The 20,520-nt window shown below is 38.2% G+C and overlaps 1 protein-coding gene across 2 annotated transcripts in view; it reads left to right on the forward strand.

Annotated features, from left to right (window-relative positions):
- The window catches only part of fbxo41 (F-box protein 41), a 64,247-nt gene that overhangs the window by 12,593 nt on the left and 31,134 nt on the right, over positions 1-20,520 (forward strand). For both annotated transcript variants that reach the window (XM_048196602.1, XM_048196601.1), the window contains exons 2-3: positions 3,583-4,570; positions 17,690-17,897. In XM_048196602.1, the coding sequence (XP_048052559.1) occupies positions 3,852-4,570; positions 17,690-17,897 (927 nt within the window). In that variant the 5' untranslated portion in view covers positions 3,583-3,851. The remainder of the gene's footprint in view (positions 1-3,582; positions 4,571-17,689; positions 17,898-20,520) is intronic.

Consider the following 20,520-nt stretch of genomic DNA (forward strand, 5'->3'; position numbering starts at 1 on the left):
TAACAAGTTATTGCATTTTTCTTAAATATTGTGCAGCCCTAGTTCCAGGCTTAAAAAATAATGAAGTGGTGGCTAAACCACTTGTACTCCATGATATTGCTTGCTAAATGCACTGCTCATGACCTGCCATGGCAGATTATTTGATTCAGTATCTTGGATTAATTTTGGGGAATTGTGCACGTCTAATCCCTAGTTGAATGAATATATAACTCTCTCTTTTACTGGAGCCTTGGCTGAAATTCATTTCAGGATCATGTGTGCAGAAAAAACACCCATCATTTCCATTTAATTCCCATTCTTATCTGCATTGTTTGCAATACCGTGGGAATGAAAAGGGTGGGAATTGGAAGAGTATAGAAGACTGGGGAACACTAATGGGGATCCATTACACATTTAGACATGTCTTATGTTGATGAAGTCTCTCTTTGGGAATAGTTAGATGAACTGTCATGGCATATGAACTGCTAATTTCACACAATAGGTGTTTCCTTGTCTGTTTCAGTGTTGTTAAGAGACTTTTCCTTGATCTACTGCCAAACAGTACATTGAGTAATGACTGTGTAGTGTGGCATATTGAAAGATATACTTTCTTGATAGAGGTCCGGACAGAATATGTTCATTTCCATTAGTGCATTGAAATGTTCAACTAAATCAGCTAAATCAGCCCATTCTCAGTTCCTTAGAGGCTGAAACCACTCAGAGAGATTAGCAAACGTAAAATCGTACTACTCAACTCATGCTTTAAATTGTCCTGTGGTTAATTTAATTTGGTTATTTTTTATCACTGTACACTTTCATGCACTGTTTATTTTTCTACTTCATGCATGCAGAGTAGTGGAAATTGTCCAAAGAAAGACCAAGGATGTTAGAATTTCCAATTCAGGAACAGATTTATATTTAACCCATGGTTAATTTTATCTTTGCAGTACATTGCAATAGACAAATATAAATGTGTGCCTCCAGTGAGCTAACATCAGCTTTTTATATTGGTCAGGTTTTAGGCATGTCTGTACACACTGTTCTCAAGTTTGCTTAACATCAGTATCACAAAGCTTTATTGGCCATGTAAACTCACAAGATATTGTGACAGAAGATTCCAGTACTTGCAAAATTATTTGTAGTCATATTGGTATCCATAAATGTGACCTTTTAATGTCATCTGTATTGGTCTGATAAATTACATAGACCAGTATATTTAAACCAGTAAATTACAGCCAAATGATAGGATAGTTCTAGTTGGGCTACATATTGTTAAGCACAAATAAAATAAAATGTTATCTCCAAGTTTGTATTATTTGTTTTGTCCATGGCACACAGTCAATCACTAGGCCTACAAGTTCATATTTAGCTCATAGTAGGCCTCCATAATGAATTAATAACTGCTATAATAATTAATAATTGCAATAAAAAATGAAGGTTCTTTATTGGCACTGATGACTCCATTAGAGATTAAGTTTTCACACAAGTAAATAAACTTGCGACAACAGCAGTATTACCGATAACTCCAGGGTTGGGGGCGCTCGCTTTTCACTTTCACTTTCGAATTTGCGATCACACATACTCTGTGTATAATTTGCGGGCATCAGGGAACCACTGTCAATGGGGCATTGAAATAGCTTTTGAATGCGAGCTCACTTTGACTTTTGCTTACATATTCACAATCACTATACTCTTTGTATAGGGAACGGTGGTACTGACAGCACATTTTACTTTTTAATATTTGTCAATGATACTCAGAAACTGTTGAGCATCATTGCACTAAATCCTCTGCCATCGTCTTGTCTTAGTCATCTCTTCTTATTCTTGTCATTTGATAAGTGAAATCTGACTCCTGCTGCAACTCTGCAGCTCATGCTGTATGGAGCAAAGCAGACAGTTTCAGTTTATAATTGTAGAGTATGTTGTCCAACTGAACTAAATGGTTTTTATTTGTATAAAAAAGCAAAATGGTAGTTGGGGTGGTGATGCGGTGGGCAAGTAATGTAATCAGTGTATGGCCGAACACCGTATGACACCAGTAACATTGACTACCACAGCATGCCTAGACTCCATGAGGAACCATTAACATCACTGGAACCTTTCCATTGCACAAAAGGTTCTTTATAGTGCAAATGTTTCTTTAGATGATTAAAATGTTCTTCGCAAGACAAAATGGTTCTTTTAAGAACAGTTCACTGAAAGGTTCTTTGGGGAACCAAAAACCCCCTCCCCCCAAAAAACAAACATATTTTACCTTTATTTTAGAGTGTATACATATGATTTCACATAAAGCGATATATACTATAAAGCAAATCTTAATTGCTTGATTTATATCATCGCCATATGTAAACTATTCTATCGCCCAGCTCTAAACTGCTACATTAAATGCTGACAATTAGGCATTAAGGAATTAAAAAAGCGTTAACATAATGAATTTCTGTAAAGCTGATTTAAAGGTGCCGTAGAACGTGTTTTCAAAAGATGTAATATAAGTCTAAGGTGTCCCCTGAATGTGTCTGTGAAGTTTCAGCTCAAAATACCCCATAGATTTTTTTGTATTCATTTTTTTAACTGCCTATTTTGGGGCATCATTAAATATGCGCCGAGTCAGGCTGCGGCCCCTTTAAATTCTCGTGCTCCCCGCCCCCGGAACTCACGCTTGCCTTAAATAGCATAAACAAAGTTCACACAGCTAATATAACCCTCAAAATGGATCTTTACAAAGTGTTCGTCATGCAACATGTCTAATCGCGTAAGTATGGTATTTGTTTGGATGTTTACATTTGATTCTGAATGAGTTTTATAGTGCTCCATGGCTAACGGGCTAAAGCTAACATTACACACTGTTGGAGAGATTTATAAAGAATGAAGTTGTGTTTATGAATTATATAGACTGCAAGTGTTTAAAAAATGAAAATATCAATAGTCTTGTCTCCATGAATACAGTAAGAAACGATGGTAACTTTAACCACATTTAACAGTACATTAGCAACATGCTAACGAAACATTTAGAAAGACAATTTACAAATATCACTAAAAATATCATGGATCATGTCAGTTATTATTGCTCCATCTGCCATTTTTCGCTATTGTCCTTGCGTGCTTACCTAGTCTGATGATTCAGCTGTGCACATCCAGACATCCTGCCCTTGTGTAATGCCTTGAACATGAGCTGGCATATGCAAATATTGGGGGCGTACATATTAATGATCCCGACTGTTACATAACAGTCGGTGTTATGTTGAGATTCGCCTGTTCTTTGGAGGTCTTTTAAACAAATGAGATTTACATAAGGAGGAGGAAACAATGGTGTTTGAGACTCACTGTATGTCATTTCCATGTACTGAACTCTTGTTATTCAACTATGCCGAGGTAAATTCAATTTTTAATTCTAGGGCACCTTTAAACAAATATATTGTGAAAAGCACTATACAGTATTTAAATTGACAAATTGACCAAATGTAGACTGATATCTGCCAGCATATCTGCTTAAAAATATAAATAATTATCATTTATTGCTTTGTATGCCAAAATGCTTACTGTATGCATACCTAGTTATTATTTGTTAATTTTTTGTGTTGTTCCTTTTTCCTCTTTTACTAGGACGAAAGGTTTCGACCCTGAGGAAGACAGATTAAGCGCCAGAAAGAGGCCAAACAGCAGTCAAGACCTTACTGAAGAACTAATTTAAGAACTTGTGACTCAGAAGGAGCATGTGTGATGATCCCCTGTTCCTCGCTCAGCCTGTAGAAAACCCAGCGGGTCTGAGATGAGTGGTCCTCTGTGGTGCCCGGCCGCTATCCCTGCTTGCTCTTGGCAGCGCTTGGTGGCGTGAGCAGATTGCTCCATCCTGGCAGCCACGGGAGCGTGGAATGGCCTCTTTGGACCTGCCGTACCGTTGTCCTCGCTGTGGGGAACACAAACGCTTTCGAAGTCTGTCCTCTCTACGCGCCCATCTGGAGTACAACCACACCTACGAGACCCTGTATGTGCTGTCCAAGTCCAACAGCGTATGCGATGCTGCTGCGTTGCTCCCCCTAGTGGCCGACGGAGCCCTCGCCGCCGAATCTCGTTTCCCGTACCGCGAGTTGCCCTGCTCTGGCGAAGAGCTTGGCCTTGCCCCCTCGTCTACTACTTGCTACCTGCCCAATGTGGAGTTTCCCCTGGGTGAGATCCTGGTGAAGACAGCCATGAGCTCCGGCGACGCCTTGTCCTCCACAGGGAACAACGCTGTGGCGGTGGCCGCCAACGTGGCTGCTAGCGCGGTGGAGGCGGCTTATGAGGAGGGCCTGGCTCGGTTGAAAGCTCGAGCGTTTGAGAGGCTCGAGCTGGATGAGAGGCTTGAGAAGTTGTCGGAGGAGGTGGAGCAAAAGATCGCGGCACGTGTTGGCCGTCTGCAGGCAGAGCTGGAAAGGAAAAGCTCAGAGCTGGAAAAGGCAAAACTGGAGAGTGAGAGGCTCAGTCAGGAGAAGCAAGACCTGGAGGACAAGGCCACAGAGCTTTCGCGGCAAGTGGACGTGTCGGTGGAGATGCTGGCCAGCCTTAAGCAGGATCTGGTTAATAAGGAGCAAGAGCTCACACACAAACAACAGTAAGTTACCGCCATCCCATCTTGTTTCATGACCAACCTCTTACATTCAAAAAAAGTGGCTTTGATTCTTTCAAGAAATAATGAGAAATGTGCTCGACTGCTAGGACCTCGTTTTTGCTCAAACGCTTGATTCACTCAAGGGTTCTCAAACAGAAATAGATTTGTGGAGCAAGCAGGACTTTCACAAAAGAAATGACAGATTCATTCGACAGCTCCACGGGTTAGCCTCATTTAGACAAGGCAATTAAGCAAGACCGTTACAAACCATCAACTGTAGCCTCGCTGTAGTATCCAGTCAGATTTAATCTGCTCTCTGGCAGACTTTTCATGTTCATGGCTGATTCAGTTTAATTTGTTTTACTGGCATAACAAATATTTGTACATTTGTATAGCTTAGCTGGATACAAACATAACAATGCAGAACACAACACTACCAGTCAAACGTTGCTAAGTTTTTTTTTTATGTAAAAAAGATGATATTAATGAATAAAATTAATTTACAAGAAAAAAGTAAATAATAATAATAATATACAGATGCAAAACTTCATAATAAATAAATATCAAATAAAACAGCTCTTCCACAACCCATAGTACTCTATAGCTTACAACACAAATGCTCTTCAGTACATAAAAATTGCTAGTGTTATTTTTCATTCACCTATGTATATTCTACTATTATAATTAATATTATCTACCCTACTATTATTCATGTCTTCAGTCAAACCTGCTGAATCTCTATAAACATTTTATGTTTGCTCTTTCACTCCCTTCAGCAGTATTTGCATGTCTTTCCTCTCTATCTTGTGTTTCCTGAGTAACAACCTAGTCTCATGACGAAAACGTACCCGTGGGCACGTTTTTGCGAGTCGCGAAATACGTACCAGTGAGTACATATCGCTGCAGTTTCGATGTGAAATGTACACTGAGCGGCGCTAAAAGCGTGTTATTTATTTTTTTTTTTTTGCCGGAGCAGATAATAGGGTGAATGCGGTACGTTTTTATGACGTTGCTTTTTAGACAAATCGCCGCGGTTCTTGATTTGACATTTGCGCTCCGTTTTGTTTTAAAATAACGTCCCACCGACGCTACGCCTAAACCTACCCAATGGCATTAACAAAAGCAAATGTGACGTAAGAAGCGTCCGCGATCGTATACCGTTTTTCAGCTTGTTTAGATCTCTTTTTTTTTTTTTTTTTTTGCCCCAGTCAGTCGCCTTTCACGGGATTCGTACCCAGGCAGGGAATCGACTCCTCGTTGTAAGTCCAACTCCATATCGGCTGAGCTACCGAGCCAAAAAAAGCGAAACGCATAGAGCCGGAAAGTCCAAAGTACAAATCGGGCACTCTGGTAAGAAGCGTTTTGAAGTCGTGACATGATATTGCGCGAGGAGACGTCAAAACTAGTTTTTATGAATCCATAATCCGACCCCGGCCGTCATCGAAACCGTGTGTGAAAATGAGCCAAAGCGCTCATTGACATTTTACCGGCCTCTAGCGTTCATTTCTGTAGGAGACTGTAGCCAGACGTACGTGCCGGCACATAATTTTGTGTCTCGTGAAAACGTGCCCACGGGTACGTCTCTCCTATGAGACCAGGTTATTTTGCAGTTGTCCCAAGCATCCCATGTCAACTGCGATCAGTATTGAATCTGAATTAGTCCAGACTCCAAAAGAAATAGCAGCATATGGCCTGTTTAATGCTGTTTTCTTAAGGCTTGTGCTCCTGTGGTCTGCAGATGTTTTTATTGCCTCTGCCTAAGAGCTGATGCAAACCGAATTCCATATGGGCCATTGCCTCTAATTGCCAGTGTCTTTCACCAGTCCCCTCTGCTGTTATAATGGCACTGTCACCAACTTGCTATCTCTATTCCTCTGTAGCAGCTCCTGCTGAAACTCACAAATACACGTTCATGTTATCATGGTAAGATTTCATTGTCATAATGAAGTGGTAACACCAGGAGAAAGTGATAAATGGAGTCCATCTGATAAATATTTAGTTCAGTCATGAAAGTCTAGAGGGTGCAGGCTGATAGGTCCTTTACATGTAATCTGCAAGCAATTACATCACCGCATGGCACAAGTTGATTGGTCTCTGCTGACCCTGCAGCCAATGAGATTGCTTGCTTAACATTTAAATAGTCTGGTTCATTGTTTGCTGTAATCTTGTCAGGTTTGGTTAGGGACGAGGCGAGGACTCAATGATGCAGAGAACAAATGGGCTTTTTATTATTAATAAAACAAAAACAAACAAAACTACACCAGAGGGGAAAACTCTGGATCCAAACACCTGCAGGGAAGAGCAGAACCAGGCAAGACAAGGCAGGGAGCAGGACACAGTGGGAACACTGTGATGATTGACAACTGGCACAGGGGAGTATTCCAGAAAGCAAGGTTAACTTACTGTCTCATATACCCTGAACTCTGGGTTGATTAACCCAAACCTTGCTTACTCGAGGTATGCTGGTTCCAAAAATGCATCCGGGAGTAAGTTCAGCCAACCCAGAGTATGTTCCCGGTTAACACACAAGACATTCTCGACAGAGCGACCGATCAATGATTTACCTTGGAAACAGACATGAAAAAGCATGCCATTTTACCACCTTCTTCTTGTTTTGTTTAATGACAATTTACATAACCTCCTTAGTGCACATCACCACCTATTTGGTGGTTGTTCAATCATTTTTTCAATCTTTTAATTTATTAAGTAATTTTTATTCACTGAGAATAAGAATTATATTGTTTGTTTGATGCTAATTATTTAATAAGATATCACATGTATTTTATTATATAAATTATAGCATAGAAAATGTCTTCTTATAAAAAGGGGAAAAAAGCAGATCCATGTGATAAATACAAGGTTACATACCCTACTTATATACCCTGTAAGTTATCTCCGTTTTTTGAACCGAAGGTTAAGGTTATCCACTTACTTACTCTTAAACATACCCAGGTATGTCACATAACCTGCTTTCTGGAATACCCCCAAGGACTGCAAACACATGGAGAATTAATAAGGAGCAAACAAGGCAAGTAACAAGGGAGGACAGGTGGGGCAAATGCACTAATAATCAGATAACAAGATGATCGGGGTTAAGACAATTGACAGGAGAGCACATGGCACAAAGAAACAAACTTGACAAGCCATATGTTCACACCAAACCTGACAAAAACACGAGCACATGACCAGCGAACACAAACACAAGCCATGTGCTCAAACAAAACAAGACACGAACATGCAGCTAATGAGAACACTCATAAGCCGCATTTTCACACAAAACATAACATGAAAGCACGCAGCTGAAAAAACACGAGCCACGTGCTACACAGAATGCAACACGAGCACCTGACCAAAGAAAACAAACCAGGCGATCACAAAACATATGAGAAAAGAGCGCACGGCGAGTGAACGGACACATAAACTGTGCGCTCACATGAGAGATAAGACAATACCCAGACACAGAACCGAAATCAAACTAGACATGAGTGCCGGGATCCAAACACCACGCTCTAAACAAAAAACAAGGCACTGGGATAAGAGAGTGCACAGCTCGAGCACACTCCAAACCACACGCTCACACAAAGACAAGACAATACAGGAGTGTCAGGACTCTGTCACAAAACCAAGAATAAACCAGACTGAAGTAACAGTACCCTGACAAATCTGTAGTCCTGGAGCGCTCAGATTTTCTCTGAAACCTTCCACCTCCCCCAGCTCCACCTGCCTAGATCTGCTATGTGATTTATGTATGTCTATTTATGCAGCAGCAGCATAACTTACATGCTCATAGCAGTGTGTCTGTGTATAGCAGTAGCGTCTTACATCTAGTCCACCAAGACCAAATACATTAACATAATATGCTAAAACTATTTTGAGAGTTGTCATGATTGAACTTAGTGTATTTCATTGCCTGATATGAGCTCTTGAACCATCACGATTGCTAAGCAGTGTGAAGACATCAAATGCAATATTTTGGGCAAGTTGCATATTACTAAGCGTTTTGATTGTTACATTTCTTATTTCCTTTTTGACCAAAAAAACAGAAAATTACATACACAATCTGACTGTTGCTATGACAGTTTTCAGGTATTAGAGTAGTCTGAAATAATAACAATATTGAATATAAATGCTTTTAAATGGTATCTTGGTTGTCAAGAAAAAAACAAAGAAATTATAAAATGACACTTCCCTTTGTTAAAGCCTAGGTTAAAGCCATAAGTGATCACAAAGGGTCTTAACTTTCTACCCCCTATTTCAATAAAATAACAGTTCTCCCAAAATTATTTTTGTTTCATATACTGAATATAGAAGTCCGAAACAGAGGGCCAATTGAGCTTGTGAAGTGGTCTGAGTTTAGAGACTCATGTGGAGTGGGATATTCTCAGCAGGACTTCATCTGAAATATACACCCGCTGTGATTGATTTGTAGCTGCCTGTGGATTAGAGCTTTCTTGAGAAACCGGTCACGCACTGCTGGCAGGTAGAAAGAAAGAGGCCTCATTTCTCTTTTCTCTCTCTCGCCTCTCTGTTTTTTGACCCTCAATACCCTTCTTCCATTCTCTCTTTTTTCCCTCTCACTGTCACCTTGTCTTGTTAGTGCCTCATGTTGCCATCTGATCGCTGTTTCTTCTTCTGCAGACCCTGGTTTCTTCTCTCACTTGCTGATTTTTTTGCTTTATTTTTATTTTTTTATTGCTTGTGTATGTCCTTTGGAGCTTTCAAGCAGACCTTCAGACTATTTTTACTCGGTATGCTATATGATTTCTAACTGATTAAATATCATCAAGGCTTTTAAAAACATTTTTAAACATTCAAGCTATGCTTGCTTTGTTGGCAGCTACTGTGTCGTGGCATAGCAATTTTTTCATGATTCATATTAAACAGGTCAGATCATCCTTGAATTCACTACTAGATTCTCATTTGTGTCACAATGTCCTGTTCAGCTGTTTTAAATGTGAATATTCCTAGAACCAGTGTCCATGGCAGCCATTATTATGCAAACATAGGTTTGTGGATCATGATTAATTCATCTGTCTTGCAATCAGAGTACATTTGTTGTGCACAATGAATATGCCTGCAATTTAATTAAATAAATATATACACTTTTTTTTTTGTTTTTTGTTTTTTGAGCATGGCGCCATGTTCTTACACGTGAATCTCTGCATGAGTATGGATAGCTTTTATCATGTATTTGGGCAACATTTGTAATTTTACAGTTGTATTGTCAAATAAAATTATCATTATATTATTTTTCTGAAATATATTTCAACATTGTTACATTTTAAAAAAAATCTTAAATTGTTTTCATGTTATGGTGAAATATCACAATATTTCTTATTTTGTTTTATATTTTTAGTAGTAGTAAAAATAGTAAATATTATTATTATTATTATCATTTCATTACAAAAATTCTGCAGCCCTATAATCAAGCACAGCTAACCTGCAGTTTAAATTAAAAAAAAAATCACATTTTAAATCGCATTCGAAATTATTAGATCCCCCCCCCCCCCACAAATCAAGCAGCAATCTTACAAGACTGTAAATGGCGGATCAATATACTGTGTGTGTGTGTGTGTGTGTGTGTGTGTGTGTGTGTGTGTGTGTATGTTTAGTATTCTGTTCATAAGGGGGCTCACATAATAACCTCTCTGCATACAAATCTCTGCAAATGTTCTCTGTCTTCCTCTGTGACCTATCCTGTCATACCGATCTCAGAACTACAGGACAGACACAGTCTGAGGATGTGAGCTTGTTGGCATCGTCTAGACATATACAGTGGGTACGGAAAGTATTCAGACCCCCTTAAATTTTTCACTCTTTGTTATATTGCAGCCATTTGCTAAAATCATTTAAGTTCATTTTTTTTCCTCATTAATGTACACACAGCACCCCATATTGACAGAAAAACACAGAATTGTTGACATTTTTGCAGATTTATTAAAAAAGAAAAACTGAAATATCACATGGTCCTAAGTATTCAGACCCTTTGCTCAGTATTTAGTAGAAGCACCCTTTTGATCTAATACAGCCATGAGTCTTTTTGGGAAACAAGCAACAAGTTTTTCACACCTGGATTTGGGGATCCTCTGCCATTCCTCCTTGCAGATCCTCTCCAGTTCTGTCAGGTTGGATGGTAAACGTTGGTGGACAGCCATTTTTAGGTCTCTCCAGAGATGCTCAATTGGGTTTAAGTCAGGGCTCTGGCTGGGCCATTCAAGAACAGTCACGGAGTTGTTGTGAAGCCACTCCTTCGTTATTTTAGCTGTGTGCTTAGGGTCATTGTCTTGTTGGAAGGTAAACCTTCGGCCCAGTCTGAGGTCCTGAGCACTCTGGAGAAGATTTTCATCCAGGATATCCCTGTACTTGGCCGCATTCATCTTTCTCTCGATTGCAACCAGTCGTCCTGTCCCTGCAGCTGAAAAACACCCCCACAGCATGATGCTGCCACCACCATGCTTCACTGTTGGGACTGTATTGGACAGGTGATGAGCAGTGCCTGGTTTTCTCCACACATACCGCTTAGAATTAAGGCCAAAAAGTTCTATCTTGGTCTCATCAGACCAGAGAATCTTATTTCTCACCATCTTGGCAAACTCCATGCGGGCTTTCATGTGTCTTGCACTGAGGAGAGGCTTCCGTCGGGCCACTCTGCCATAAAACCCAACTGGTGGAGGGCTGCAGTGATGGTTGACTTTCTACAACTTTCTCCCATCTCCCGACTGCATCTCTGGAGCTCAGCCACAGTGATCTTTGGGTTCTTCTTTACCTCTCTCACCAAGGCTCTTCTCCCCCGATAGCTCAGTTTGGCCGGATGGCCAGCTCTAGGAAGGGTTCTGGTCGTCCCAAACGTCTTCCATTTAAGGATTATGGAGGCCACTGTGCTCTTAGGAAGTGCAGCAGAAATTTTTTTGTAACCTTGGCCAGATCTGTGCCTTGCCACAATTCTGTCTCTGAGCTCTTCGAGCAGTTCCTTTGACCTCATGATTCTCATTTGCTCTGACATGCACTGTGAGCTGTAAGGTCTTATATAGACAGGTGTGTGACTTTCCTAATCAAGTCCAATCAGTATAATCAAACACAGCTGGACTCAAATGAAGGTGTAGAACCATCTCAAGGATGATTAGAAGAAATGGACAGCACCTGAGTTAAATATATGAGTGTCACAGCAAAGGGTCCGAATACTTAGGACCATGTGATATTTCAGTTTTTCTTTTTTAATAAATCTGCAAAAATGTCAACAATTCTTTGTTTTTCTGTCAATATGGGGTGCTGTGTGTACATTAATGAGGGAAAAAAAATGAACTTAAATGATTTTAGCAAATGGCTGCAATATAACAAAGAGTGAAAAATTTAAGGGGGTCTGAATACTTTACGTACCCACTGTATATCTGCCACTTTTATGAGGGTCAGCTTATTGACTCTATAGCATGTACATCTCTGCAGTGTCATCTAAACCAATTTAGTCAAGCTAATATTCTGTAATACTTCCAAACATTCTAAGACCCTGTTTTTACCCTCCTCTAATTTCATCTCATTAACCACTTCTTCTGTTTCTTGTATCTAATTATCATTCATATTATCTGAGGATCGTGTGTTGCTTACAGCCTTACATAATCATTTACTATTCTGAACACTAAGCCGTTGATTAGACCTTCACTGCTATTTTTATGTGCGCTTGAAATAATTGTCACTGCATTAGTGTGAAGAAATGTTAAATGTCAGATGTAAGGCTCCTATTTCCAGTCGACATCTCTGTATTCTCATCTGTTCGTTTCTGATGCCCTGCCTGCATCCATCAGCCTTTAATGGCTTATTGCAAAAATTAAGAAAATGCAGAAATCACAATGCACAGACAATTTGCTTCAGTTCTGACAATTCATGTTCATTTGGTCAGTTAGTAGTCTTGTTTTAGCTCATTTGTATGCAATATACATTTAATATGTTGTTGTACAACAACTGACTAGTTAAATAGTTAGGATGTCTAGTTCATATGTGTTGTTATTATTATTACTATTATTAAAAATACTTGCAGTTTTAGTTATTTCAACATTCATATTCACTCACTGCATCTCTACTCATTTCATTTCATTCTGTATTGTGCAACTAATATTCCGTAACACCTTCTATTAGTCATCTCACCTTTTGTGAATATAATCTGAATGAGATGGCTAATGAATTTTAAGTAAAAATATTCTTTAAAACCCCTGGTGCACTGTTAGTACAATCTTTGTTGTAGCAATGAAAAGCATTATTGTTTAAAGACATATCTGACAGCCAACTAATAGTTGTTCCCATGGAAACTAGTCCAGAAACCAGTCTGTATTCATTGAAAGATCAAGGTTTCTTTTTAATCATTTTCCTCCTTTTTTAGAATTCTCTGAATACATGCTGAACCTAGTATGCCAGTTGCACCGGTGTCTTACAAGGCTGAACAGCACTACAATAGAATCTAGTCCCCCAGTGCAACAGTTTGGTTCTGGAAGTAAAAATCCCATTCATTTTCTCCATAGGAGAATTGATTTTGAATGTTAAGGCAGACCTGCTCTGAGCTCTGAGTTGTTAATCAATGGTATAAGCTTTTGTTTTTTGAAGCCATCAGCCTGCATTATTTCAATGTATTTTTTTAAATAATCATGTTTAAGAGCAGATTTTCTCGTGAAAAACTGCATTACCTATAATTCTGCAGAGAAATCACCACCAATCAGAGAATCACAATAACAAATCACACAAAAAGAAAGCTTTAGCGCCCACCTCCCACTCCCAATAAACACTGCAAATTATATAATGGAGTCAGTTTCCCTATGCTCTCAAACTACTTAAATATTTGTATGCATGATATGCATATTTTGCAATAAAGTTATTTTGTTTCCATATATAATAAACATCTTTAAATCAGTAAATTATTTAAATTGATTATTTCCTTCATAGTGCTTTATGGGATTGTAGTTCCTTCCCTCATTAAAGCCATTAAGTCTTGTATCAATCACTTTTTGCTTTTTGGACCTGCTTAGACTCAGGAATGGTGACGATCAAGTCAGACTTAACTGCCAGATTGGCTGAAGTAACTTTTTATGGGTTTTTCTATTTGGTGCCTGATTAGAAATGACAGAAAATTAAGACTTAAAGATTAAATATATTGAATATAATAGGGATTTGAACATAAAAAAAAAATATCTGTTGCACTTTATTGTGCAACACTTACGTGTACTTACTGTGTACTAAAAAAGTACTTGGTAATATAATGTAACTACATGGGTTGAGGTTAGGTTTAGTGTTAGTACCTAGTCATTACCCAGTTATTGCAATTACTATAATAAGTGCATAGTGTGTACATGGAACAAGACTAAAATAAAATGCTACTAAAATATCTATAAAATCATATGCCAAATTCTTAAATGTATATAAATGCTTACCAAGCTTACTGTTTCGCTTACATACATTAGCGCTAACTGATTATTCTGTTTAGCATATCTTAATGTTAATGTCTACCAATAAAAACATTACCTGCTATCTGATAACTTTTATTACAAATGCATAACTGGATTTTTTGATTAGCTACAACCAGCTATCAGGAGGACAGCATATGCTTTTTATCGGGCATTAGAAACGGCTACCCCTTGGAGTCCAAGCAAAACTGGTTTCTGGGGTGACTGTATCTTGAACAACACCAGCAACATCATATCTGAGCAGTTTTAATCCGTTGCTTTTAGATAAGGGCTGTGTGGCAGTAACCCGGCACAGAGGTTATCGCACACTCTGTCAGTCTCATTCAGACTGAGTTCTGTCATACATTTCAGTTTAAACCATGAGGCATGACCTCGAGTTGAGATAATATCAGATTGTTATTTGTTCTTGGTTATAGGGGTTTTTACACATTAGAACAATGTTAGTTCATTAGAAGACGCAAACTAAAGCACTTTCTAACTGCTGAACTTCCCACAATGTGAATCTGAAAGCCAGGCTGCCTCTCTCAGGGTGCTTTGCTTGTAGCATATTGAAATTTAGATATCAGCTTTTTGGGCTGGTGTTCTTATTTGTATTCATGTTCCCCTGTGAAGATGTTTCAGTCAGCTTCGAGACTGTAAGCTAGACTGGGAGAGTTTTGATTAGGGCAGACAGCGGGAGGCACACTAAAATATGTCATGTTGCTTTGGTTACTTAATTGTGCTCAATTTCCTCTGCCACTTAATTTTGTTCGTTTTAAACCTATACTGTAATGACCTTTTTGAAATTTGTTCAAAAGGACAAAAGTTATCAGACAAAAGCTATCTGTTATCAAAAGTTATCTGCCTTTCCTCTATCTCTGATAAATGACAGACCAGAAGTAATTTATTTCCAATGAAGAGTAGTCATTTACATTTGATTCGAGCTTTGGATGCATTGAAATATTTCAACTTTTGCAGCAAAACTGTATGCCACCATCAGTGATTAGTGAGAATTAACAATATTTTTCCACTAAAATCTTATTCTTTAAACTGTATTTAAGTAATTACGAAAAATGTATGAATATGAAGAATTATGTCAGAAATTATTATTTTATAATTATTAAATATTTTTTTTAAATGTTGATTAAAGGCCTGTTGACACCAAGGATGATAACTATAAAGATAAATATTTTGTTTTAAAAATGTTTCTAAATTTAAAAGAATAATAGAGTCCACATCTGAATAATAACGATAACGACACAAAGGAGTAATATCTTTGGAATCACTTTTAGAATTATTTTTTTTCTAGCTGATGAACAGTTTTGAGGAAAGTTACTTTTAAAAGTAATTCATTACAATATTGCGTTAAAAAGTAACTAAATGCGTTACTTAGTTACTTTTTATGGAAATTAATGTGTTACATTATACAGTCAATAAATGGGAAAATGAAGTAATGCCTTTCTTATTTGAAAAAGTAACTCTCATCTATTTGTTGTAAATTTAAAAGTAATGCATTACTTTACTAGTTACTTGAAAAAAGTAATCTGATTATGTAATAATTTACCTCCAATACTGCTGATGAACAATAAAACAAAGACAGCCACTCTGCTTTAAAGAGCTCGAGCATTTAGAGCGGCAGACAACAAAACTGTAGTGTGCTTATCAAAAATAGAATGTTATTGTGCATTGGTGTGGATGCTAATATAGTTTCTGTTATAGTTATCTTTCAGACATCTTGGTGTTCAGCTGTTTTGTATTGATATATTCATACATTCATTATTAATTCATTTTATCATGGTGAATAAGCGGAGGGTAATTGCTGTTTCCAATTAAAAATTTTAAATTGAAAATCGAAAAAATAAAAATCCCAGTATACTTTGTGCTTAAGTGGTCAAGGTTTTGCTGGGTAGCATGGGTCTGTTAGCCCCTGCGTGTAGATCCTGCTGATAACTACACCATCTGGATCTAAAAACATCCTCATTGACAGCCAAAAGTAATTAGCATTCTGACATATTTTTGAAATCATTGAAACTGGAAGCATGGGGTGCATGTTGCTAAAAATTGCGAGCATTTTTTATGCAGAATTTGCATACGCCCCTGCATACAAGAGTCATCATTACTTTTGGTCCTTTTTTCCATATAGAAACACTACTTTTTTATTGAAATTGCATATATTTGCATATAAGTAGCAAAAAAAGTGTAGTTAATAAATCCTAATCACCTTTGGAGGTCAATAAGAAGGAGAGAATTTTAACTCTGCTCTTTTTTGTGCCTTTTTGTATCTGATTTCACTAATGAGCATAACATAAGTCTTGATTTACTGATGATTAATTATTGCACAAGAGAAACATACTGGAAATAATAATACTAACGTGATGTTACCAGATCTATGAATTATAAAAAGGCTGCACTGCAGACTACAGTCTGTCTGACATGATAATTTAATAGAGCCTGATCTTTATCATTGTTATTTACTTAAAAGATCATTTGAGATTACACAATTACATAAATGCCATTGAGATCACATTTACGCACATTCATTTTCCTGGTTTACAAAATGCCGCTTTTAATTTTGTGGATAATTAAAGCTTCTTCCTTGAGCGCCAGAATTATTGCATATTCAGTTTGTCCTGTGACGTTGTTTGCAACCTATGTTGATGAAATACTCAAGATGTCCGTATCTCGAAATACTGTTTTCTTGGCGTATGAAAATGAAAAGTCCAACTGTGTGAGAATCTGCTATGAGTGTGAGAGAAGCTCAGAATAGCTGAGGTGATGGTGTCGACAGAGGCGCAAGCCAGTGTTTATGTGTACAGAGACATTTCCTACACTAGAGATAACAGTTGTCGTGCTTTCATTGGCTGTACACATGCTCCAGGGATTTGCAGAATGCTGGAGGAGATAAACAAGTATGAGAAAAGGGACAAACGAGAGGAAGAAGGTGGTATCAGATGCCCTTTTCCCATTTGCCAAGGTGTGACCGGTTTAAATTTGGATGGTCTGTAGTCCTTTAAAGAGGACTTATTATACTTTTTTTACATTTTCAACTTTCTTTAGTGTCTGTGAAGTTACAAAGCACAAAGTCCACTGCAAAGGGAGTTATTCTCTATATCAGTAAGCACTGTTCCTGAACTGTCTGAAACACCTTGATTGTAGTCTTGAGTTTTCACAATATTCCTAATTTTAAAAAATCCCTCCCAAGGCATACGCAAAAAAAGGAGGGGCAAGGCCTTGTTGAGTTGTGTTAATATTGTGTTGAAACTCGTGGTTATGGTAAAGGGCGTGACATTTCCAAAACACTTTTGAGCCAATTACAACACACTTGTCCTGCCAACCAATCAGAGCACATAGGGCTTCATAGAGACCAGAACTAAACAGAGCGTTACTGACAGACTGGCAAGAGAGGTGCTGCAACAATGTAAGATATGTGAATAATAATACGTTTTTTGAACATCCAAGCGAAAACTCCAAAAACAAAATGAAGACTTTGTAAAAGAGCATAATATGGATTTAGTAAAGGAAAAGCTGTTGGTGGGGATGCACAAGGTCATACATACGCCACACTAAACCGCCATATCTTTAGACTTACGCAATTAATACTCTGAACGCAGTCAATACTCCTTAATACATTGATCAAACTGACAAGCAGTCACTAAAGACTTTCTTTCTACTTTTCATTCATTTCCTCTCCACTCAGAGAGGTGGCCCAGATCGACCAGTTCCTGCAGGAAACAGCTGCGCGTGAAGCCAATGCTAAACTGCGTCTTCAGCAGTTTATCGAAGAGCTGTTGGACCGGGCCGACCGTGCTGAGAAACAGCTCCAGATTATCAGCAGCTGTGCCACCACCCCCAACGGCAGCCTGGGACACTGCAGTCTGCAAGGATCCAAACCTAATGGACGACAGGTACGGTAACTGAGAGAAAGAGACAAAAGAAGAAAAAAAAAACATGACATTGAAGTGATCAGAGATTCAGAGATTACACCTGTATTTGTAACATTTTCAGCAACATTTACTATCGCATCCAGAAAAAACTGTCAGCTGTACTCACTTCAGAGCCTGGGCATGTTGCGAAATTTTTTAGAGAATTATACATGGTCAGGTTGAGGGTAGGAAGTGGAAATTACCTGAGAGTGCTTTTCCATGGTTATAGTTCTGTCTGCAATTTTCTGTGAGATAAATCAATCTTAATGCAGCACTCAGGAGATATCTCTTACTAAATACAATGCATACAGATTTGTTCTATTAACCTCCAGAGAACCTTTTACAGTGTTGATAAATTGCAATGGTACACTAGTCTTATTTTCTTGGATAAGGACCACTTCGGAGCAAACGTCACAGTTACGTCAAAAATGGGCAAAATGGGCAAAATCAACAGAATAAGAGAAAAATGTTTTGTTGTGCCTTTGGATGTCAGAATCGAAAAATATAGTCTTAATTTTTATAAAATACCATAACTGAAGACGGCCTTTGAAGCCAAACGCAGACGTTTATGTTGCAATTCACAGACTGGACTGATGAAACCAGCAATGATTAGTCTACTATTAAAGCGTGAATTTGATGTAAACAGTAACTCTACATAATATTCAAACCTATAACATTTTACATAGATAACTTTTAAACATAGCCTATAACATTTTTATCTCACAATTCTGACCTTTTTTTCTTGCATTTGCGTGTTTATATCTCCCAGTTCGGACTTTATAACTCTCAATTGTGAGTTTATATCACAATTCTGAGGGGGAAAAAAAGTAAGAATTGTTGGATATAAACTTGCAATTCTGAGGAAAAATGACAGAATAAAGAGTATATCTCACAATTCTGTTTTGCCTTCTAAGAATTGTGAGATATAAACTCGGATTTGCAAGAAAAAAAGTCAGAACTGTGAGATCTAAAGTCAAATGTAACTTTTTTTATTCTTTTATTTCGTGGCTTACAGACTGCTACTGCAGAACTGTCATTTTCTGCCACCAGGTAGGCTCCGCCCACAAAAACGTCATCTCTGTTTGCAAACACAAAATAGGTCTATAGAGGGGGTTAAACTGTGGTTGGTTACTCAGCGGACTCAACTGGCTCCATTGAGTGTGAATGCATTCAGATTGCCAAGGACCTATTTGTCTGTTATTCCCTAAGGGGGAAAAAAAGTAATTTTTGCCTTTTGTCAGAAAAAGTGAACAAAGTGTAGCAATGAGTAAAGTTTTGAACGCAGTATGTACAAAGATTATTGTACATTTATCTGTATATGTCATGGTTGGGCAAAATTCAATGTGTGTGTGTGTGTGTGTGTGTGTGTGTGTGTGTGTGTGCATGCCACGGATACTCAAACTGCCATTTTTAGGCTTCTTATTGACTGCGGATGGCACATTCAGGCAACACCCTAACATCTCACCCTCTGACATCATTGGGGACCCCCTTCGTCACCATGGAAACAGCAATCTACATTTGCCATTTACTCATATATTCTATTGCACACAGCGCTGTTGACTCAGTTTGAGTTCACACACAGCCTGTGTTCCCAAATGCCAGCCACAGCCTTCCAGTCTCCTACTATCTGGAAAGGAAGTACTCTCAGTGATGTCAGAAGAAGGGAACAGCATTTCAGGAGCATGCATGCTGTGATTCAGGACATTTGGCCTAAATTAGAGCATAGACAGGCACTGTGCAGGGTTATGACAACAGGAAAAAATACAGAAAGAAAGAAAGAAAGTAAGCAAGAAAGAAGGCGAAAATTTCCTGTTCTCGTCTCAAGCATTTCCGACCATCCCAGCCAGCCCTTTATGCTGTGTACCACTTGTGAAATCAATAGTGCTGCTTTCCCTTTCTGCCCCATTTCTGCGGGCAGTGCGCCCAGTGTGTGTTTGTGAATATGTGTGTGTGCCCTGTCAGCACTATGGCACCTTGCTTGGCCCGTATTTTCTCGGGTGTATCACCTAACCAGCTAGAGCAGTTATTTAAAGGCACCGTTTTCCTGTATCCTGTATGAGATTGGTGAGTCTAATAACTGCATCTGACAAATAAAAGTCATTAGTAGTTGACCGCGATGGTTTTTAAGAGCAGAATTTTTTATTTATTTATTTATTTTTTTAACAACACCTGAAGTACTATTTTATAGGGAAATCAATGTAGGCCAAGCTGATTTCACTCATAAGACCAAAATTACTTTATAAAAACAAGAAAAATAACAATTTTTCACTGCATTTTTAAATCCTACATTTGTGAATAAGCCCTTAAAGGTATAGTTTACATGAAAATGAAAATTCTGTCATCATTTACTCCCCCTCAAGTTGTTCCAAAGGAATTGTATTCAGCAGAACAAAGAACTTTATACAAGTTTGGAACAACTTGAGGGTGAGTAAATGATGAGAGAATTTTCATTTTTGTATAAACTATCCCTTTAAAATCAATTGTTATTAAAGCATGTTTAGTTTAATATTAAACACGATTTTAGACAATATTTGCTTTAACAATTAGAAAGCAGGAAATGTGCATTACCCTTTGACAAGGCTTTCAGAAGATTTGTTAAACTGAC

The sequence above is a fragment of the Megalobrama amblycephala genome, linkage group LG7, assembly GCF_018812025.1.
Source record: "Megalobrama amblycephala isolate DHTTF-2021 linkage group LG7, ASM1881202v1, whole genome shotgun sequence".
Taxonomy (NCBI): Eukaryota; Metazoa; Chordata; class Actinopteri; order Cypriniformes; family Xenocyprididae; genus Megalobrama; species Megalobrama amblycephala.